We start from the raw sequence: 22,432 nt of genomic DNA, 5'->3' as shown, positions 1-22,432 counted from the left end.
CTGAGGGGACCCTGCCCGCTGGGGGCCCCGCCCATACAGGGCCACGCCCACTTCGGGTGGTACAGACTATGAGCCACGCCCACTAACAGACCACGCCCACTCCCCACACAAACTGTGTGCCCGCCCATTCTATAACCGCGCCTACTACGCCTGTGCCCCGCCCCATACCCGCCTGTGACCACGCCTCTTCCGCGGAACCACGCCCCCCGCCCCGCCAGTCACTCTCCCCTTGTCATGGTCACGCCCCCGATCACGCCCCCTCTTTGCGTCACGGCACCGCCTCCTCTGGCACCGCCCCTCCCAAGTGCGCTCCGCCCCCGTGCTGCCGGAAGTCTCTCCCCCAACTGTCGCGTCACTTCCGCCCGCTCGGTGCGCACCCCCATCATGGCGGCGCCCTGCGGCTCCTCGCAGCTCCCACCGGCCGAGCCACCGCTCCGCGTCCCCAAGATGGAGGTGCTGTCGCCGGGCTCACCGGGCGCGCTCAGCGACGGCAACCCCAGCCTGTCCGACCCCTCCACGCCCAGCGGCGCCTCCCCGTTGGGCGCGGGGCCGGCGGCCGGCGGGGCCGCGCTGGGCGCCCGCGGCGGGGCCTCGCCCTCCGTCTCCTTCTCGCCCGGCGGCGCCGCCGCCGCCGCCGCGGCCGCCGCCTGCCGCGGGATGTCTTGGACACCGGCGGAGACCAACGCGCTGATCGCCGTGTGGGGCAATGAGCGGCTGGTGGAGGCGCGGTACCAGCAGCTGGAGGGAGCGGGCACCGTGTTCGGCAGCAAAGCGCCCGGGCCCGCCATGTACGAGCGCGTCTCCCGCGCCCTGGCCGAGCTGGGCTACGAGCGCACCCCGTCCCAGTGCCGGGAGCGCATCAAGGTACCCTGGGGAGGCGGCGGCGCGGCCCGGGACGGGAGGGGAGGCTGGCCGGGGGTCTCCGCGCTCGGCCGCCCGCCCGCGGGTTGGGTGAGCTCCCGGGGCGCTCTGGGGTCGCTTCCCCGCAGAGCTGCTCTCCCGAGCATTCTCTTCTCCTGGGGCTGGGGCATCATGTCCCGGGAGTTCAGTCCCTCAGGATCTGTCCTGAGCATCCTTTGGCGCTGGCTCTGGTTGTCAGCCTGTCCTTTGGCCCTGGCTTTGGGAGCACCGTGTCCCCAGGGCTTGGCTTTCAGGGTGTCCCTGCTGCAGTTTTCTGGAGCGTTCTCTGGCCGTGGCACGGTTGTCCCCAGCACGGAGGGCAGCCCTTGCCCTGGCTGCAGGGTGTCCCATTCCCTGGCTCAGCTGCCTGGATCCCCTGGTTCCCTTGGTGTCTCCTGGCTGCCATGCCCTCTGGGTCCCTCCCTTGCCCCTGTGGTCTCCAGCAGCACCTTTGGGACACAGGCACTGCTTCCCATGGGTTCAGTCCCTCTCGTATGGGTGGGCTCTGGCAGCATCCCGTGGTCCTGAGTGGGGAGGGACAGACCATCCCAGTTGTTTGTGTCCCCTCGTGGGGACAGCCCCAGCAGGATCTTTCCCGTGGGTGTCCTCCTTTGGCCCCAAGTGTTGTGGGTGCTGTGCTTGGATCTGTCCCCTCCTGTGTCCTTCAGCATCCTCTGTCTATGAGGGTCTGGCCCTGGCTGCTCCCTGTAGCCCCCTTGGGAAAACAGGGCTCCCAGTTCCCCCAGTAAGAAGGGGTGGCTCTGGTTGCTCTGGCACTCCTGGCTCTGTCCTTTCCTGTGGAGCTGTTTTGTAGAGTCTGGCTCAACAGAAACGTTTTCGGTGGCTTCACAGACCTCTTGAGTAATTGATAAACAGCCCCATGGGCTGTATTTTCCAGAGGGGCCTTTCCAGTTCCATCATTCCCTGGGGAAAAAGGACTGGGTTTGGTTCCTGCTTTGTGCATCCTGCTTTTAGAGAGAGGAGACATTTGGGTGATGTGGAAATCACTGTGGGGTTTGAGTTTGTAAATGTGGATGATGTTTGGGAGGATCCCTCCCTCTGGCTCTGATTTCTCCTTTCCTGACCCATTAGGCTCCTGCAGCCACTTCAAATGCTGATGGAGTGAGAAATAAATGTGTTGTTATTGCTGAGGCTCAGTGGTTGTTCCCATCCCTTAAAAACACCTGGTAGCCAAACTGAGCTGGGGCTGTTCAGGTGTGTACACCTGGGCTGCCTTTAATTTGGAAAATACATGGAATAAGGGATGCTGCAGCATCAGGAATGTCCGAGAGTGAGAGATTTTCACTTTGATGCCTGTTGATTAGAGCAGCCTGTCCTGGAAATAGATACTCAAAACAAACTCACTTCCTGTAGAAGTTTTGTGTTCTGAATGTATTTCCCTCATCTCTGTGCATTTGCTGCTCAGGGACCTTTTTCCCTTGAACACACCCAAATCTTTCTGGAGAGGAATGTTGCTGCACTGCAAAGCCTCTTGGAGTCCCTCATTCACCAGGCAGCACTGACAGAACCAGAGGACACAGCCTTGAGCTGCACCAAGGGAAGTTTAGGTTGGATATCAGGAAGAAAGGGTGATAAAGTTCTGGAATGTTCTGCCCAGGGAGGTGGTGGAGTCCCCATCCCTGGGTGTGTTTAACAAAGCCTGCATGTGGCACTGGGTGTCAGGGTTCAGTTGAGGTGTTTGGGCTGGGTTGGATTCGATGATCTTGAAGGTCTCTTCCAACCCAGTGATTCTGTGAATTTTCCTGGTGGCTCTCAAGGTGCTTGTTGCTTGAATCAGCTCTTACGCAAACCTGTGAGCTTTGCCAGAGGCAGTTGCATGATGGAAAAGTTCCTCGAGGTGCTCAGTCTTTGTCCAGTGGTTTTGGGCTGTGATGGGAGTCAGTGCTGTTGAGGCTCCCAGCCCCAGTTTTGGGGTGTGCTGGCAGCTTGTGAGGTGTCACCTAGCTGTCAGAACAGCCCAGAACTGGCTGTTTGGGTTTGGATGGTGCTGTGCGATGGAGCTGATTTTGGGAGCATTTTGGTGATTCCCATCCATCTGAGCTGCTTGTAGCTGAAGGTTCTCCCACTTTCCTTTCAGAAGTGAGGCTTGAGCTTGTCTTTGCTCCTAAAATGCTCAAGCTTGGAAGAAACCACCCATCAAAGAGCAGTAAAAGAGCTCAAGGCTAATATTTATCACCAAGAGCAGCTCCTGACAGACCTATTAGATGTTTCTAGATTGCAGAACATCGGGGTGGGCTCTGCTTCAACACTGTAATGCCCAGCTGGAAGGGAGTTATCTGTCTTCCATCCATGAGTGTTCCTGTGCACAGCCTGGCCTCTCATCAGGCCACGTGCAGGGGAGGAACAGCTGCCTGAATGCTGCTGTCTCTGGCACCATCCTCCCAAACTTTGCATATCCTGAATCCCCACAGTGAGGGCCTTCCTCAGCACAGTCATCTGCAGCAGCAGAAATGTGGCTTTTCCAAACCCTCTGTGCTCTCAGTGGGTTTTGGCCTAGAACTGCTGGGAAATGAGCCCTTGTTGAGAGCTGTGAGCTCTCCTGGGTGTCAAGAATTTCCCTTGTTACAGGGATTATCAAGATAGTTGTGGTAGCTGTTGCCAACCCTAAAGTCCCAGTTTTTGTAAGACTCCAGGCAGGATTGGCTGCTTGACATTTCCATGGTCCACCACAAACAAAAGTTACTCCTGGATGTGGAGGGGTCATGCATGGATTTTTCTGAGATGGAGCAGGAGAACTGTTATGTGCTGCAGGAACAAGAGGAGGGCACAGGCACCTTGGAATCCTCCACACTGAAAACAGAACTGGGGAGATGGTGATGAAGGAGCTGCATTGTTCCATTTATTACCCAAAATATTCTGTGTTTCCATGATTTTGTAGGATGCTTAATGCCCATCAGGGGACAGAAGCTTGAGGCTTTGCTGCTGGATAATCAATGGTGCTTCAAACATTCCAGGTTCAGGTAGTTTTTAAATGAATTTTAGACAAGGGTGCCATACTGCTTTCCTTGGCAACACCTGCATTCCCTGGACACAGCCAAATCTTGAGTCTCAACAGCCAGCTGAGCTGGGAAGGAACAAGTCAGCTTGTAAGCAGAGGGTTTTCCAGTTGTATGGCATGGGTGCATTCTCTCTTAATTCAAACAGGGTGTGCAGAAAGGTCCCAATGCAGATTTTTGCCTGTCTCTCACCATCTGCATCTGCTTTTCTGCACATCAGCAGCTGGAATGAGGCCGCTGTCAGGTTGGAGCCACTCTGGGAGGGTCTGTTTCAAATTTAGGGATTCACATATAACTGTTCCAGCAGCTTTTTCATTGGAGAGAGACCTTGAGTCCGACTTGGTGGCTCTGAGATTTGTGGCTTGGGTTGCTCTGCAGTTGGGAACTGCAGGAAGAATGGAACATCTTGATTTCTGCCTGTTGCATTCCCAGAAAAGCTGTCCTGTGTGCCATAGCATCCTCATCCCTTCAAATCGTGTCCTGTCCTTAATCCTTGTTCAGTGACACTCTCTGTTCTTTCCATCCAGCCCTTTCCTATTCCCTGTGTACCTGAGCAAGGATTTAGCCTGGTTTTCTCTCCTGAAACTCATCACCTTCCCACAGCAGCACATGCAGAGCTGTTTGTTTTCAGGTTTGACCTTAGAGCTGGGATTTTAAGGCAGGTGATGGAGAATTTGGCCAAACCCTTTCCAGCCTTGCTGGGATCCTGTGCTCTGCTCTGGGTGATGCTTCCACAAAGGAGGAGGAGGTTTGCTGGGAATTAAAGCATGGGAAAATGAGCCCTTGCCTTGAGCTGTGAAGATGTTGTGTGAAGGCCACACAGCTTGGAGGTCACAGTCCATGGGGTCCATGGAACATGTTCCCTCAGTGTGCTGGAACTCCATCAATTCATCCTCTTCCAGCCACCCCAGGTGCTGCAGGGAGGGGATGCTCTGGGAAGGCCCAGGTGAGCTCAGGTGCTGCAGTCAGAGCTGTGTGAGTCAAAGGCTGTTTTCAGGCAGTAAAGGCTTGTTTTGTTTTAAAAGAATGTTCTTGAAATAACAGGCTCCAGTTGTTTCTTCAATTCCAGATTTTAGGTCTTTTTTAAAACCCATTGGAGATTTTCTGCTTCTCTTGCTTGCATCTGTATGGAAGGTGGAATCAAAGACTCGTCCTCCTGATGGCACATTGCTCAGCTGGGCTGAGAGAGCATTTCAGGGCTGGAAATCCTCTGGCTGGAGAGCCTTTCCCCAGCAGAGACAAATCCCTTCTTAGAAGTTGCTGTTAAAACTAATTTCAGGGCATTTTTAAAATGTCATTTCTTCAGCTACTGCAGAAATGTGAGTTCTGCTTTTATTTTGCCTTTCCCAGAGTTAGTGCCAGCCCATTGATTCAAAGAGAAGCAGTTCCATCATCTGAACTCCTGACTGCAGGAATTCCCAAGTATCACTGCCAATCCAGTTCCACTGTTGTTGGGTTTTTTTTGTGTGTAGCAACTTCCTCCTCCCTCCAGATGGGTGACTGGAGGTTTTGGATGGGCTGTGGTTGTCCACAGAAGTAATTTGTTTTTCAGAAGGAAAATATTTACCTTGAAGATGCTGGTTGAGTGCTTCAGAAAGAACAAATCGAAGAAGGGAGCCACAAACCCACATGAAATGGGAAGGGATGGAAAATCACACCTGACTATCAGCTCTTGGTATTTCTTGCTTTAGGCAACACAAACATGATGATGGTGGGGCTTGTTTGGAAGGGGGCTGTGGTTTTAGCTGCTCTGTGATGTAAACAATCTGTAAACCTTGCATGGAATTGTTTTTTAAGGCAGCAAAAGCTGCTCCAGCTAAACTGTCTTGGAAGCAATGCTTGCTGTGATCTAGTGTGAGCTGCTGGACATTAGAGGATTTCAGCAGCATTCCCTCCTTGGGTCCAGTGAGTGGAGGGGCTGTCTTTGTGATTCCAGAATGTCAAATGATGGAACCTTGGTGCATTTCATGGCAACCTGCCAACCCTCCACCTTCAAAGCAACTTTGCCTTTGATTTGAGCTGACAAGAAGGATGGAGAGGGACTTTCTACAAGGGCCTGGAGTGGCAGAGCAAGTGGGAATGTCTTCCCAGTGACAGGGCAGGGCTAGATTGGATATTAGGAAACAATTCATCTCTGTGAGGGTGGTGAGGCCCTGGCATGGGCTGTCTAAGGGAAGCTGTGACTGCCCCATCCCTGGAAGTGTCCAGGGTCAGGCTGGACAGGGCTTGGAGCAAACTGGGATAGTGGAAGGTGTCCCCTGCCATGGCAGGAGGGTTGCAACAAGATGTGCTTTAAGGTCACTTCCAACCCAATTCCATGATTCTGGGTTTCTATTTCTTTTGAATGTGATGTGTTTATCTTGAATTTATCTCAGTCCCAGGTCCCCATCCCATTAACTCCCTGGGCTGTCATGTGTGTAAGTCTTCAGGTTACCTCCCCTTCTTCCCTTGGCTTAAATAGATTCAGATGTGCTGGCTTTTCCAGGCTGGGCTGTTTCTTGCCATTCCTTGAATCCTTCCCAGCAGCCCAGCTTCCCATGTGCTCTGGTAGGTGGGAGCAACTTTTTGTTGACATTTATATCAGAAAAAAATAAATCCTTCAGTGACAAAAAGCAGATTTAATTGTTTCAATCCTTTGTGGGTCTGTGGCAGAGGAGCATTTCTGGGATGTGAGTGTCATGTGGAATGAACACTCTTGGATTTGCTCTCAGCTGGGGTATTTGCAGAGTGCTGTTGTGGTAAGAACTGGTAAGAATCTGGCTTGAATTGCACATACAGGATTAGTGTCTTTACAATCCAGTGGCTTCTGCAGTCCTGTAGTGTGTCTGTAATACTCTGGTCTGATCATTCTGGTGGACCTGGGCCATCCACTGCTCGTTCCATGGGTGCAGAATGATTCCCAGAGGGAGCTGGGAGGTTGTCTTGTTAAGACAGAAACAGTTGATGGTCAGGAACTCATTGCAGGAGGACAGATTTGCAAAACTTGAGCATTAAATCTCGTCGAGGGAGATTTGTGAACATTAAATCCTAGACTGGGCACACACAGTTTTTTCCTGTAGTGCTCTCTGACCATGGAGGACTTGGGAAGATGTTAAAAATCCTCCTGATTGTTGCACTGTGCTTCAGGTGTTGTCACAGGGGCAGATTCCTGCTCACCTCTCTCTTGCTGAGTATGTAAATTTGTCTGGGCCCAGCAGACAAAGCTTTCTGGGCTGCTGTGGTCTCACCTGTTACCAAACCTTTCACCACCTGTGGTGAAAATTTGGATTTGAGTCACTTTGGGTGTTTCAGTTCCAGCTTTTCCCATGGATTTAGGGATAGGTCTCCCTGGTGACATTTTCACAGCACAGTTGAAGTGATGTGGACCTTCCTGTAGAGACCTCAGGATCACACAGCTGGGACAGTGTGGGATGTCAAGGATGTCAAGTGTTTTAGGGTTCTGAATGACAGAAGCCATTTCCCTTGTGGTGCTGCCCATGCTGATGCTTTGTGCCACTTCAGCAAAGCTTATTGTGGAGAGGAGTGTTTTCCCTCCCACCTGTGGAATGATTTGTGCTGCTCTTCCTCTGCTGAATGGGCTTCTGGTCTCCCTCCATTCACTTGAGAGTGAGGACCAGCAGGGATTTGAGTCTGATCTCTTGAGACTTGCACAGACATGGCTTCTGGAGTACATCTCAGACCTCTTTTCATCCAGGCTGCTGCAGTTTGGGTTTTCCTGGTTTTGTTAGTGGTGTAATGATGTTTGTCCTGATGAGCTTGTTTCCAAAGGCAAGGTGACCTGCTCAGGTGTGGCTTTCATTGCTCCAAAGTAAGTAATGTTTGAACAGGTTGTGCCAGGAGCAGGTTGAAGCTTACTCAGACATCTCATCCTTTTAGGCTGGATATCAGGAAAAGGTTCTTTCCCCAGAGGGTGGTTGGGTACCTACACAGGCTTCCCAGGGAATGGTCATAGCACTGATCCTGCAAGAGCTCCAGGAGCATTTGGGCAGCACCGTCAGACACAAGATGGGATTGTTGGGTTGTCTGGGCAGGGTAGGAGTTGGACTGGATGATCCTTGTGGGTCCCTTCCAACTTGGGGTATTCTGTGATTCAGTGATCTCTGAAAGCTGAGCTCTGTCTGGAGGATCACCCACTACATCCAAACTCTTTACAAAGTCATTGGCTTGGTGGATCTGGAGGAGAGTGGTGCTTTTCTGCCTTCTCAAGCTCTAACAAGTTCATTCCTATTATTTTCATCTAGTTTGGGTTTAAGAAAACCAGGAGCGTCGAGAGACAGAGGTGCCCACCTGCCAGCCTTTCTGCAGGCAGTGCTGGAGTCTCCTCTCTAGGGGTCTGACTCAATTAGCAACAAATCCCTGATGAGGGTCTGAGTATCCTCAGCATTCTGATAGCAGCAAGCAGTGGAGCATCTTCCCAGGAGGTTGATTTGAGCTCACAGCACTGTGGGCTCTGTTGTCACAGCCCCACAGGTCACTGGTTTCCTCACCCTGATGGGACACAGCCTGTTAAACCCCAGCTTCTTTCACTCTTGGCTAAGTCCTGTCTCCTGGGGGCTGACCTCTGCAATTGGCTGTGGAGCTTCTGTAAATAATTCCTGTCCAGGCAAGAGGGGTTTGTTTTGTGTTATATTTAATTGTGGTTTAGAAACTGGCAGTGGTGGCTGTGAGTTTTTTGTTCAGTTCCAGCTCTCCCTGACAAAAACCCGAGTCTGCCCTGCCTCAGCTGATATCCCCCTCCCTGTGTCTGCCAGGGTGACTTGGTTTCTTCATGGTCCAAAGAGAGATTTGTTCTTACCTCAGTCAAGACAATCAGCTTGTCTATATTTACCCCCAGCCCTTCTCCCCTCTTGTGAGGGCATTCCCATCACTTTTCCGCTGTACCAGAGCCAAATCCTTCAGGAAGTCCTTGTGTGTTTGGGTAAATCAGGACACAACCAAGGCCTTGCTGTTGATATAGAGAGTGATTCACTGTGACAGCCATCATGGCCCCAGTGCTGTGCTTGGGGACAGTGCAGATGTGCAGCCAGCTGTGGGGCTGGAGCCTTTGCAGACTAGGCTGCAGCAGCTCCTGGGACTGACCCTGAGCTCTTGGGGGTCTGGGTGCTGGGCTCTCACATTCTGCAGAGGGTATTCCTATTTGGGGCCTCATGCTGGAGATGCATTGGTGTCATCAGCTGCCTTCCTGTAGTGGTGTGTGGCTCTCCCAAGAGTTTGAGATGCTGCTTTTCTCATTTTGTTTTTGATAAACCACAGAAATGGGGCTTGTTGAGGCAGTACCCCATGTAAGTCTTGTGTTCTCCTACCTTGCACATAGCTTTTAACCTAAAAGTTCACAAGCTGAAGTTATTGCACAGATTTGTTACCTTCTGCTCCCAGGAACTTAAAAATGGAGGCTTTGAGACCTTTCACTGTCCCCTACAACCACTCCAGGCTTCAAAAGCTGTTTTCTTTTGAAAAGTGTAGTTTCGTCTTGTGTTTGCTGTGAGTATCCTGGCATGCTGAGGGAGGGAGCTGTTTGGCACTGCTGTTCTTTATTCGGGATATAAAGCTGAGAACTCCTCTGCTTTAAGTAAAAGAGCCTCTTTGAAGCTGAGTGTTGTGCTAGGTGGTGCTCTGGGACATCTGGACCCCTTTAGGCTGCTATAAATGAATCAACTTAAACAGGTGAATGTACACACAGCCACAGGCCACCAAACTGCTCTGCAGAGCCCATAGCTTCTCTCTGAGTAAAGCATGTCTCAGTTCAGGGATCTGGAATTCCATGTTGAATGACCTTAGGTTATATATAAAAAGCTTGCTGTGGTCTGGTCCTCCCTCATCTTATTTTTTTGCTGGGAGGAGGACCATGTCTGCAGCCTTCCTAAAGGTTTTTCTCATCCTCATCCTGCAGTTCTGCAGAGCTCCAGGTTCTTCGGTGGCTTCACTTGTAGAGATGAGGACTCGTGAGTTAGAAATGGTGAGAAAATCCACAATGAGCTTTGTGACTGTCTCCTCCTTTGGTTTTCCTGATTATAAATTAAGTGGGGATAATGTGTGTTCGTGTTGCAGGCAGTGTTGCAGAACAATAAGCAAAAGCCTCGGTCTCTTCCAGTCTGAGCAGTCACTGGGCAGTGATCAGGTCTGTTTTCAGTTACTTGTCCTAAATTTCCTGCTTTCTGTATCTGTATCAATCTGTGTATGTGCACTTCAGGAACCACGGAGCAGGAGTTGAGCTGGACACCGGGAGGAGTAGAGGAGGTGCGTAAGAAAAACCAGATCTTAGATCTTGGAGAGCAGAATAAAATGGTGAGAGAAAGGTTGAGGATTATAAAATGTCCAGGTTTCCTGAGGTCTGAGCAATTATTTAGTTCTTACCAGGCTCTCAGAAGAGAAGCCTGTAGACTTATGTGAAGCAAGGCTGACTCGTGGTATTTGGAGGGAACATCAGGAGAAGTAGTAGGGACTGCCTGTTGGAGACAGTGGGGAGAGCCTCCAAGAAGAAAGAGCTAGCAGGAATCTTGATTGTCCAGCACACAAGACCAAGGAGCCACCAGCTGCTTAGCCACAGGCCCTTTGGTGCTTTGGAAATCCCTACATTTGAGATTATTTCCCTCAAATTTTAGGTTATCTGCTTGCAGAAGCAGAGGTAACACAACCAGGTGAGCATCTGGGCAGTACCCCCAAAAGTGTCTTCACCTTTAAGAGTTATGAGCAGTCACACTATTGCTCATTTATTTTCATCCCCCTTCCTCTGTTGCTCCCTTTAGTTTTTCTACTTGTCTGCATTGACTTGCTGCTAAATTATTTTGATAGTAAAATAAGCCAGATTGCAGACTGACTGAAATAATTAATTACAACTAGGCTACAACCTAGTGTGGGATTCTCCATAACCTCATTGGTGGGGAGAGATGTTTGAAGCACATGCTGAAAATAGGGTGTGAAAGTAGAGTGACTGTGAGTGTGGGGCATTCCCAGAGGGCTTGGCCAAGCATAGGGATGCTTTGGAAACAGTTTCTTTCACTTGAAGGCTGCTAATAAATTCAGCTGGAGGCTCTAAATCCATGTTTAACTCCTATGGAGAAGCTGGCACAGGTACAAGAACTGGGGCCTGGGAAATATATTTTAAAAAATCTAACTTGGGTGGATTTTAGAGTCTGGGAGTGAAATGACTTTGCCCTTATTGATCAGTGAGATTTGAGCTGAAAGTGGACAAATTGGAGTGAGAAAGCTGAGTTCTAACAACCAAGTGTATCTATACCCCAGCCTGAGGGAACCCTCTTTGCACCAGCAAATACCAACAGGTTTCTGTTGCTGGGTTGCCACAGCAGGTTGTTTTCCACCCTGCTCACAGACAGAAAGTTAAAATGTGCTGGTGTCCATCCAAAGAGGATCTGCCTGTTTCTCCTGAGGTAGTAATGGCAAACGTGAGAAGGGTTCCACCTTAAACCGTGGAATAACTCATGCCTGTTGTTGCCTGTGTGTTTATCTGGGTTATTTTTTATTTTGTGTTGTTTTCGTGTGTTTTTGTTTAAAACAGCAGGGTAATACTGACTTGCTGCTTAGCGGTTTTGCTTCTGCCCCCAGGGCTCTGAATCTCAGGAGGAAACTGGTTAGAAATGTATCCCTTTGCTGCTGATGCTGTTAAACCAGTGTATGAGGAGCATTAGGTAGGTTCCAGCTTTCTGGAGTTTTAAAAGTTCCTTTCTTTGGGGGGAAAAAACACCAAGTAGTTTTTGTAATGATGTGTCCATTACAGTCCTCCTGCAGAAAGCAAGGGAGCAGGATTAGTCCTTCCCAAATTAATGCCTCTCTTGATTTCTGGAGACAGCTTTGCCACTCAACTTAGAACCTCAGTAATCTGATGAATCTAATTTTTAAAAAACTTAATGTTTTCTAGCAGTTTATCAATCTGAAAAAATACCCAAGACCCAGAAAACCTGGGGCATATCATTGTCTTTCAAAATCAGAGCAGTGGTAGAATTAAAACCACATTGAGGGTTGTGTAGAAAGCTTTAGGTTTTTACCCCCAAGTTGATGTCTTTTTGCTCCAGATTAGGGGGAAAACATGGATGGAACCATAGGCTTATCCAGCAGCAATGAAGTGGCTTTGCCCTTGATGTGGGATGTCAAAGGGATCACCAGAAGTGGGTGAGGCTTTGGCATCTCTGTGGGAGGTTCTGCCCCAGCTCTGTTTGAGAGACTGCTCTTACCAAGCCACCTCAGTGCTGTTACTTACTTGATGCTTGATATCAAAGTCTGGGAACTGGGAGCATTATTGATTTGACCTCTTTTAAATTTCAGCAGCTTCACAAGAGACAGAGTGAGTTAGTAAGGAATGCAAAAATATGTAAGTAATAAATATTTTCCTAGCTGAATAGCTTAGGCGTATCCATTTTGTAACTTGTGTCTTCTTACCAGAGTAAGGAAGGTTGGACTGTCTTTGCTTTTGGGGGAAATCTTTCTGTTTTCCTTTCTCTCTCCTCCCTGCTTTCCCCTCTCCAAGCTGTGGGCACAACACCAGCTCTGCTTACTCCTCCTCATAGTAGGTGTGCATTTTCCTGGCTGATTGGTGTCTCTGATTGGGGGGCTCTTGGTATTTTTATTTTATTTTTTCCCTGCATCCATAGGACATCTGGGGATTTTTTTTTTTTTAAGTGAGAAAGAGAATAAATTACCCAAGTTAAATCTGAGGAATCTGTAGCTGCTACACAACTTGTCCTGTGTCATAGATGTTAACGCTAAGCGGGAATGTTGGATTTATGTGATGCTTCCTGGTGGGTGTAGATTAATTTGGCAGCATTGCTCATGAGCGTGGGGCAAATATGACCAACAGAAATAACCCTCAAAGCCCTAAACTCTGCCTGTGTGACTGTGTGTGAGTGCCTGTGTGCTTGTCCAGCCCCACAGCCCTGACTGAGCTGCTTCTCTCTCTCAGACCCTCCGCAGGTGCTACAGCCGCGTGAAGGAGCACGGCGTTGGCAAGAGGAAAAGCAGCTACACGTTTGAGCAGCTGGAGCAGGTGTTTGGGCAGGGAGGATGGGACTCCCAGCCCTGCCAGCCCGTCCTCATCAACAGCAGTGGCTTGTACCAGGAGCTGGAGTCGGATGGCAGCACGATGGAGGAATACTCTCAGGAGGACTGGGGAAACCACAGTCAGGATCTTCACTGCTACCAGACCGGCGAGCAGGAGTTGGGTAAGAAATCCCATCTTGGCACATCTCCCTCCTTGGGCTTCACCTGTGCTCCTGGCTGGCTGGCACACACAGATCTCTGTACCAGCTTTCACCTCTTGGACAGAATGTGCTCGCTGGGCTAAACACATCCTTGGGGAGAAAAGGGGCAGAAATTCCTCACTTAATCAAAAGCAAGCCATGGATCAGGACTGGAGGAGAGAAGGGCTGTTTGCCCAGGAACAGCAGAGGTGACAGCTTCCCTGTCTGTCCTTTCACTCCCAGTTTTACTTTCCCTCTTGGGATTCAGGAGATATTTTCCCTCCCAGTGGTACCTGGGTGTTACCATTCAAACACCATTTGCTTTAATTGTGAACAGGGTTTCAGCCTGCTGCTGGCAACACCAACAACTGTAAAAAAATGTTGCTCTTTCTTATTTACCTTGATATATTGATATTAAGCATGTCAGTATATCTATATTCAGAGGTATGGCCTTTTTTAAAATGAAAAAATAGCAAGCAAACTCACACTTGATTTTTGAGACCTAAACCAAACTTCTATGTACTTTTCTTGCCTGAATTATTGCTGTCTCTGCCTGAAAGTCAAATTTTCAATTAATTTGGAGGTTTAATTGTTGCTCATGGCTTTTTGAACTTTGTTAAACAGATCAGGGTACCACATCCCTGATGCAAAGCACTCTCCAATCTGAGCAGTTCTGGGAAGAAGTGGGTTTCTTGAGGCATATTTCTCTGAAGCTACTGCTCTTATGGGTGTGTGTTCCTCCCTTGCCTGAGCAGGGTTTTTTTCACAGCAGGAGCTTTTAGTTAATCAGATCCACTGGAGATGCACGTGAAGAAGGCGAATTGTATAAAGGCTTTTTTTTTTCCCCTAAAGGAGAAAAATTTCCTATAAATTTCCCAATTTATAGGATGAAAGAGGGAGAGGAGATGCAATTGGGTATCTGTACACATCTGTGTTTGGGGGACTGGTGAGTCAGGATGCTTTGGAAGAGCCTGAGATCGCCGTTTAATGTTAAAATTTGCAAGTTGGCTGTTAACCGCGTTCCAGTTCCTCAGACTCCTTCCCTGGGGGCTTTAAAAGTCAGAAATATGTAGGAGAGAAACAGTGGGGAGAAGAAAACGTTACAAAACGTATGTAAATGATGGCTAATTCTGTCTGGTGTGGCTTGTTGTGGTGAGTCAGGCTGGGATCTCCTGGTTTGTCACCACTTTCAGGGACATTTGCGTGCGCTTGGGCTGACGATGCCCTTCACGCTCAGAAGTTGTGAGCAAAGCACTTGGCACACAACGGCTGAATTGAACACAGATGCAGCTCTGCTGCTGCTTCCTCTTGAAATGTGCCATTAGAAGCAGAATTGCTTTTTCTTATTTTTTTCCTTGAAACAATGTAGTTTTCAATTCTGTCAATGTGTGATTTAATGGATGGGACTGGAGCCTTGTCCATGAAAGGTTTTGAGAGAGATTCAGATCTTAACTAAACATATCTCTTCCAAATTACAATCAATTACAGAGCGTGTAGGAGCTGGAGCTGCCTCATGCAGAACTCCAGCAGACTGCCTGGCTTAGGAAGCAACTCAGATTTATTTTTTATTTAATTTCAAGCTCTTAAAAAAAAAAAAACCCTAAGAACATTATTTAAAATCTAATTATGTGTTGGAATTTTACCTTTCAGATGAAATGCCTACCACGAAAAGAACATTAAAGATAAAACAGGAATCTTCAGAAGACACGCAGTAAGTAATTTATGAATGTTTTACCCTGGAATGTATTTCCCTGGGGATAATGTGCAGGAGGGGAGGATATTTGAAACTTCTGTTTATAATTATAAATACATTGTGCAAGGCTATTCATACAGTTGAATCTGCTTTATGCATTATTCCCATTACCTCAGAACAGCTGAAAAGCTTCACAACTCTGTTTCTCCTTGGCTTTGCCATTCAGCAAACAAAACGAGACTTACTACATGGGTGTGAGGACTTAGACCACGGATAGAATCCACAAGAGCAGCTCCCTTCTTTGGTGGGAAGGCATGCCAAAGCTTAGGAGTCTCTGACTTTCATTTTTATAACTTTCCAGACCTTACTGGTAACCTTTTGGCTAGGTTTAATCTAGCAAACACTGGAGCCTTTTGAATGCTTTGGGCATGCGACTCTCCCTTGCCTCTCCAACAATAACACAGAGCATTCCCAAAAATGAAAGGAACTCTGCTGTATTTACTCTCTCCAGGGCAGCTTTCTGCCAGCCTTTAGGGGTGGTTGTGTGTCTGTCTGCAGTGGGAGTGAGCCCAGGCTCACAGATCCTTTGGGGATCCTCACAGGAACCCTCACACCAGTGGGTTTTAGTGTTTCTGGGATTTTCCATGGTAGAAAATCAGCTGCTGTAGGGTAGGAGGTCACCAGCACTGGGAACAGCAACAGAACATCCCTGATGAGTCATAAAGAACAGAGGCTTTGTACTATAACTCAGTGGAAAAAAAAAGTCTCTAAAAATTTTAACAAAAATATAAATAAGTAAAAAGAGAAATAAATTTAAAATAAAATAACTTGAGAAAAGAAAAAGAAAAGAAAAATAATTAGCAAGATGCTTCCATGTCAGTGGTGCAGCTTTGGCAGACTCCTCACTTCAAGTGTATACTCACGTAGCCAAAGGTGACTTTTTTTCTTTACATGGAGCAAATTCCTTTTAACAACTCAGGGACAACCTGGAGAAAAATAGCTTTTTCAATATAAACTTTGTTACTGCCACTTTGAACAGTTTCTTCATGCTCTTGTGGAGTAGTTTTACCTTTAAGGAGCTCCATAGCAAATAATCCTGAATTTCCTGAGGCAAAGGCTTGGACCACATGAATTTTCTCTTCCAAGTTTTAATGTGTATGTGAACAGCTGAATTAGATTTTGGTAAATGAGACCTTTTAAAGTTTTATGTTCATTTTTCCCCCCAAATTCCCTCTAAAATGCAGTGGAGTCTCTGAACTCTGGGGCATTTTGTGAAGCCAGTGATAAACTCATCCTACGTGCAGAGTGGAAGCACAGAGCATTTTCCAATGCATGGATTTGCTAAAAGCTGCTTTTCCCTTTGTCTGTGAGGAGAAGGAATTTGTAAACTCCGACTCAGTAGGTTAAAAGCAGTCAGAAGATGCACAGCTGATACAAAGATAAGCTGGCTATTTATTCATTATCTTAAAAAAATACAATTTCATCTAAAAGCCACAGTAGATAAATAGTTGTCAGACTCTTTCACCTCTTTGCACGGCATTGTAAAATGCAGATAGCCTACTTCAAAGTTGGGTTCATCTGCCTTCTTGGTCAAGGGCAGATTTTCAGCAGAAATTGTCTCCAGAAATCATTCAAATCCGGGTGAAACTTGTGTGCTTTTGGACATAGAGAAACAGAATTCTAGAATGGTTTGAGTTGGAAGGGACCTTAAAGCTCATCTCCTTCCAATCCTCTGCCATGGCAGGGACACCTTCCACTATCCCAGGTTGCTCCATGCCCTGTCCAGCCTGGCCTTGGACCATCCCAGATATCCAGGGGCAGCCCCAGCTGCTCTGGGCACCCTGTGCCAGGGCCTCACCTCCCTCACAGAGAAGAATTCCTTCCCAATATCCCATCCATCCCTGCCCTCTGGCCGTGAGAAGGCACTCCCCCTTGTCCTGTCACTCCATCTACTGTCCCAAGTCCCTCTCCAGCTTTCCCCAGAGCCTTCTCCTCTCCAGATAAACACCCCCAGCTCTCCCAGCCTGGCTCCAGAGCAGAGGGGCTCCAGCTCTTGGAGCATCTCCATGGCCTCCTCTGGGCTCCAGCAGGTGTCAGAGGGCAGGTGTCCCATGTCCTCTGAGCTTCCCAACAATGTTGGACAGCACAGCTGCCCCACTCAGGCAGTGTCTCCAGGTGACACAGAGACAGCCATGGGCTCCTCTAGGGAGACATGGTAAAGGTGCTGCAAAGGCCAGAGCCCCTCTGCTCTGGAGCCAGGCTGGAAAAGCTGGAAGTGTTTACCTGGAGAGAAGGCTCCAGGGAGACCTTAGAGCCCTGCCAGTGCCTGCAGGGGCTCCAGGAGAGCTGGAGAGGGTCTGGGGACAAGGGATGGAGGGACAGGACACAGGGAATGGCTTCCACTGCCAGAGGGTTAGATGGGTTATTGGGAAGGAATAACCCTGTGAAGGTGGGGAGGCCCTGGATCCCTGGAAGTGTCCAAGGCCAGGCTGGATGGGGCTTGGATCAGCCTGGTCTAGTGGAAGCTGTCCCTGTCCATGGTAGCGATGGGAATGAGATGGGCTTTTTAGGTGCCTTGCAGGCCAAAGTGTTCTGAGTCTGTGACACACAGGGACTTCCCAACTTTCACTTTATTTTTGACAGTATGGGAAGCAAGGGGCAGTATGTAACCTGTGTACGTGTCCCATCCTCCATCAGGATGATCCTTCCCCATGTCAGCTCTGCTGTTGCCTGCCCTTGGCTGTTGTCTCCAAATAAAGAGTTTTGAAAAGTGAAATGCTACTTAGAGACTTTAAAAAGTGGTTTGATTCACTGCTGGCTTTGGGAAGATGAGCTAGAGAAAGCTTGTGGATCTTACTGCAAGCAGCTGTTCTGGGCCCTTTGAAGTCTGCCTGGTTTGGAAGCAGCGCCTTAGAACAAATTTGCGCCTACTCTTGTCTCAAGATTTTCCTCATTTGAATTGCAAAAGCTTCCAAGGAGGAAGAAATGCAGGTCCCAGACTCCAGCAGGGAGGTGATGGTTTGATGATGAAGGAAAATCCAGCTCTAGGGCACCTTCTGCAGCTGAAAAGTGAGATTGTCCTGAGACACACAACAGGTTAAACTCTCTGCTCAGCTCCCATTGTCCTCCTGAAAAATGAATCATATTAACAATACAAATAAAGCAAATACATAAGTACATGTTTAATAAATAATTTTTAATTGTTAAATGAATGAAAATTACATTTGAAATTAATAATTCAATAATAGTAATTCTTACTGCTTATGATATCTTTGCTTGGCTAAGTTGTCAAGATCCTGGATACAGCCTGGGAATTCAAAGCTCAGCCAAGTCAGGTCCTGGCAAAAGCGAGAAGATGCTAAACCTGAAAAGCAAAACTCCTTAAGATTCATTTTTCCCTGTTCTCCTCTGTGCTGGAAGCAGTTGGTACTTTGTGGAAAGCCCTTCTCAGTCTGCTGCTGAAGCTCTGCTCTCATGCAGTGATTCCCATTCCCTGCAGGAGCAGTTGCAGTGACTAATGCAGCCAAGCTCGGGTCTGGGTTGTGCCGAGCTAAACCGAGCAGAGTATTTATAGTGCACTTAATAAAGGTGGGGGCTTTGCTTTCAGTTCCTCACTCTGCTCCTCAGCTGTTGAATGAAAACCTGCCCACGCTGTGCTCTCCTGTCTTTGCCTTGGGAAGGGGATGACTGGAGCTCAGCTGCTGTCAGGAGTGGAGCGTGTGTGCCAGTGCTGAGACACCGAGTTGTGCTCCAGCACTGCCCTGTCCCCTTGGCTGTCCTACCCCCTTGTGCCCAGAAGGTAAACTTGCACTTCCAGAAGCTTCAGAAAAGATATTTTCCAAGCATGGCAAAGCATCACCGAAGTTTTAAATGAGTTTTGCCACAGTGTTTGAGTAAATGGAAATGGATTTGGGGTAAACATGTCTGGGATTTCTCTCTATTGCTGCCAGGTAGTGGAACTGACTCCTCAGAATAACTTGTAGTTACAACTTCAGTGCTGATGGAATCAGTGTTTTTAAGAACCTCTGGGCTCTGCTTGTCTAGCCTGTTCTTCCTCAGTGCTTTAGAAACTCAGTTACACTCCAGTTGGGGTGGAAATGTACTTCCCAAAATGCCTTTGAAGGTCTTTTCAGGGAATTTCTGACACGGTTGGTGCTACAAGGCAGGTGAGGTTGATGAGATGGTGATGGATGTGGTGCCAGTGTCACTGTGAGGAGGGAGCTGTCCCAGCCTGGATGCTCAGAAAGGCTTGGGGGGGGCTTGGACAGCACAGGTGAGGATTGCAGATGGTGTGCACCAACCATCATGTCAAACCAGAGCTCTGTGTCCTGAGCCCAGAGGACACCCAGCAGTTGGAGAACCTTGTCAGAATCACGTGCCTTGGAGTTAGACCTGTAAAAGGTTTCTTGGGATGAAAAGCTCTAAAGTGGGGCCTCCCCAGCACCACAGGAAGGCTCTGCAGCTCCCAGTCCAGTTTTCTTTGGACCCTTAGATACATTGTGATGGAAGAACACCTACTCCCCGTAGGGATTTATTGGGCAGGAATGCACCTGCCACAGTCAGCCTTGGTTGTGGGGTGTCATGTCTGCTCTTAGAGTCTTCGTGTCCCTCACCAGTCTGGTGCAGGACTCTGTTGGGAAGGGCTGGATTTTGGGAGCTCAAGTGATCTTGAGGAATCTGCAGGGAAATTTGCATGTGCCCTGCACAAGACCTGTGTCACATGGTACAGTATGTCCTCCTGGTGGGATGTGGAAGGAGAAGAAATCCTCCTGGGAGCACAGTGGCCTCCCCAGTTCAGCTTTTCAGATGAGGCACAACGGATAAAGGAAGGAGAGTTGCATGGAAAGATCTTTTACATCCCATTTGTTGGACCAAGAGAGGTTTCTCTGTTAGCAAACGAGTTGCATTATCTTCTACAGCTTTGATTATAGGACAATAACTTCCCAAATTAGGAGTTCTCCCTACCAGCTAATTACACCCTGATGGTCTCATTTATCCTGGAGGAAGCTGTTCCAGCTGGCTGCAGGTGCACGCAGATGCTCTCTCCTGATGTAAATCCCTCTCTGAAACCTTGCTGCTGGAAGTGAAAACACATTTTTGGGAGTGTGGGGATTTCTGAATTGGCTGTCTAGAGGGATTGTCACTGTCCATCCCACAGCATCTGGGATGTGTCTGGGAGCATCTTCTGCTCCAGGGGTTTGGTCCCTTGAGCTGTGTTTCTACCCCAGCACTGGGACAGAGCCCTGGGGAGTGGCTTCATGCTTCCATTGGGGTTTTTACAATTACAGTCCCATTTGCTGGCATTAATTTGGGGATAACAATGAGGCAGAAGTGTTTTGAGTGGCGGTTGTGAGTTTGGGATGCAGCTCATGAACCATGTGCCGACAGAAGCCCAGGATTGTAAGGAATGACCCAGTTGTTAAGTCTGTATTTATTCAGCAGTGCCAGATACATGCTTCCTTGGAGATGCTTTGATATCAGGAGGAGTTGTGGTTGGGTTTGTTTTTGTTTTGTCAAGATTCATTTAAAATTCCCCCGTCAGGACGTTATTACGACCCATAAACTGCCCCAGAAATGTAGTAGTAAGAAAAGTCAGGCAAGAAAGCTGATGGGGATTAATATTTTCTGAATGTTGGTGCATTGCTTGGGAAGGTTTTTCAGCTCTGATGCCTTTATCCTTCTCTCCCTGTTTCTTAATTTCCAGGAAGCGTGACGTCATGCAGAACATTATGCAAATCTTGGAGTCGGTCCAGTTGAAGTGGGAGCTGTTTCAGAGCTGGACGGACTTCTCCAGGCTCCACCTTTCTAACAAACTGGCCATTTTTGGCATTGGGTACAACACCCGCTGGAAGGAGGATATCCGTTACCACTACGCGGAGATCAGCTCCCAGGTGCCCCTGGGCAAGCGGCTCCGGGAATATTTCAACTCGGAAAAACCGGAGGGTCGGGTGATCATGACCCGAGTACAGAAAATGAACTGGAAAAATGTTTATTACAAATTCCTGGAGATCACCATCAGCGAAGCCAGATGCTTGGAGCTGCACATGGAGATCGACTGGATTCCCATCGCTCACTCCAAACCCACCGGAGGGAACGTGGTGCAGTATTTATTACCAGGAGGGATCCCAAAAAGCCCTGGCCTGTATGCCATTGGATATGAGGAGTGCCACGAGAAGCTCCCCTCCCCTCTGGCTGAGCACCGGGCACCTGACCCCGGCAATGAGACTCCAGGGGAGCTCGAGGTCCCCTCTCCACAGGCCTCCCTTCGGGTGGATATGGAATCTGCCCGGATTATCTACTGTTACCTCGGCATCGCCGAGGTCCGGACTCTCCAGCAGTGCCTGTTTTTACACTTCCAGGCAAACACCAAAACCTTCAGCAAAGATTGGGTCGGGATCAACGCCTTTTTATCTCAGAACTGCGTCGTAGAGCCTGGTGTCTCACCCAAATCCATCTACATCAAATTTGTGGAAGTGGAGAGGGATTTTCTGTCTGCCGGCTCTTTGGTAGAGTGCCTGGAAAAAGCCATCGGGTACCCCTTAAAATTTAACAACTGAGTCTCGTCCTTCATAAGGATCAGGGCTTTCCGCCCCATTTTCCATCTCACTCGGATCCTGTCCGTTCCCATCGGGGCACAGGGACTTTTCCGCCTGGCAGCGCCTGGGGCCGCGAGGAGCTCGGCGCTCCCCACCCGCCGGGGCTGCGGCCGGAGCGGCGGGGCCGGGAGCAGTGCCCGGCCCGCGGGACCGTCGGTACATTCCACATGGGACAGGCTCGTGCACACGGCGTTGTCATACCAGAACTGAGGGTTTGGTCTTTCCTTTATTCCACGGTGTCTCATTTGGATGCATCTGTCTCTAAGTGTTACTCTGGATCTGACTCAATAAGCAATAGATAACGGCGAGGGAAACCCCAACTCCCAGCCCGGGGACTGTTTTTCAAAGCCACCCTTAGATATCTTGTATATAATTTAGAACTTCACTTTTTTCACCATCGAGTGTTCTCCTCTCTCCAAACAGTGTTGCCTGCAAAGACTTTGGGTTCCGTGATGTATTCCACATCCTTAGTAGCGTTGCCATATCTGCTTTTATTTTATTTTATTTTATTTTATTTTATTTTTATAACATTAAAATAATTCCTGGCTTTTTTATTTTTTCTTTATTTTTTCCTCATTATTTTTTCCCTATTTTTCTCTTTACTGTCTTTATTAATCATTATTTTTTCTCTTATTTCTCTCCTTTTTCTCTTCTTTTTCTTTTTTCTCTATTCCTGTTTTTTCTTTTTTATCTTTTTTTTATCTTGTCATTTTTGTTTGTTTTTTAAAATTTAATTTCTTTATCATTTTCCTTTTTTTTTCTTTTGCTTCTTTTCATTTAGTGTTTTTTTATTATTTCTATTTTCACTTTTTACCCTTTTTTTGTCTTTTCTTCTTCTCCTTTCAGTTTCCTTTTTTCCTTTTCTTTTTTTTTTAAATCGAGTTCCAAAACTCTCTGTGAGAACAACCTGGCAGCTGGGAAAAAACAATTATTATTTTTATTTGTTTTGTTGTCGACCCATTGCTTATGGATACAATCAAAGCTGTGAGAAGGGGAAGGTGGGGAGGGGGAGGGAGTGGGAGGGGGGTGGGGGAG

General features: G+C 48.2%; 1 protein-coding gene across 11 annotated transcripts; it reads left to right on the top strand.

The window, feature by feature from the left end:
• Positions 1-366: 366 nt before the first annotated feature.
• Positions 367-22,407, top strand: MSANTD2 (Myb/SANT DNA binding domain containing 2). 11 transcript variants are annotated; one of them, XR_007779478.1, is made up of 6 exons: positions 367-864; positions 9,808-9,873; positions 9,966-10,035; positions 10,122-10,154; positions 11,481-11,563; positions 12,198-12,241. XR_007779478.1 is itself a non-coding variant. In XM_050983559.1 (6 exons), exons 3-6 carry the CDS (start codon positions 12,232-12,234, stop codon positions 21,356-21,358), a joined length of 1,185 nt encoding a protein of 394 aa, XP_050839516.1. In that variant the 5' UTR covers positions 9,899-10,154; positions 11,481-11,563; positions 12,201-12,231; the 3' UTR covers positions 21,359-22,407. The 11 variants fall into 11 exon arrangements, 5 of the variants coding, with proteins under 5 accessions (XP_030089217.2, XP_050839516.1, XP_050839514.1 ...); XM_050983559.1 differs by lacking the exons at positions 367-864; positions 9,808-9,873 and adding exons at positions 12,832-13,090; positions 14,759-14,819; positions 20,506-22,407 and having other exon boundaries at positions 9,899-10,154; positions 12,201-12,243; XM_050983557.1 differs by lacking the exons at positions 367-864; positions 9,808-9,873 and adding exons at positions 12,832-13,090; positions 14,759-14,819; positions 20,506-22,407 and having other exon boundaries at positions 9,899-10,154; positions 12,198-12,243.
• The last annotated feature ends 25 nt before the right edge of the window (positions 22,408-22,432 follow it).

This window comes from Serinus canaria, chromosome 24, assembly GCF_022539315.1.
Source record: "Serinus canaria isolate serCan28SL12 chromosome 24, serCan2020, whole genome shotgun sequence".
Taxonomy (NCBI): Eukaryota; Metazoa; Chordata; class Aves; order Passeriformes; family Fringillidae; genus Serinus; species Serinus canaria.
The sequence above is the reverse complement of the archived record's forward strand: the minus strand, read 5'-3'. Positions and strand labels throughout refer to the sequence as shown.

Bases quoted from the DNA above. Each gene is read 5' to 3' on its own strand.
- MSANTD2 (XM_030233357.2), top strand. From the start codon at position 385: ATGGCGGCGCCCTGCGGCTCCTCGCAGCTCCCACCGGCCGAGCCACCG. The intron at 865-12,831 runs GTACCCTGGGGA...TCTCTCTCTCAG, and splicing joins AGTGCCGGGAGCGCATCAAG to ACCCTCCGCAGGTGCTACAG. The intron at 14,820-20,505 runs GTAAGTAATTTA...CTTAATTTCCAG, and splicing joins GAATCTTCAGAAGACACGCA to GAAGCGTGACGTCATGCAGA.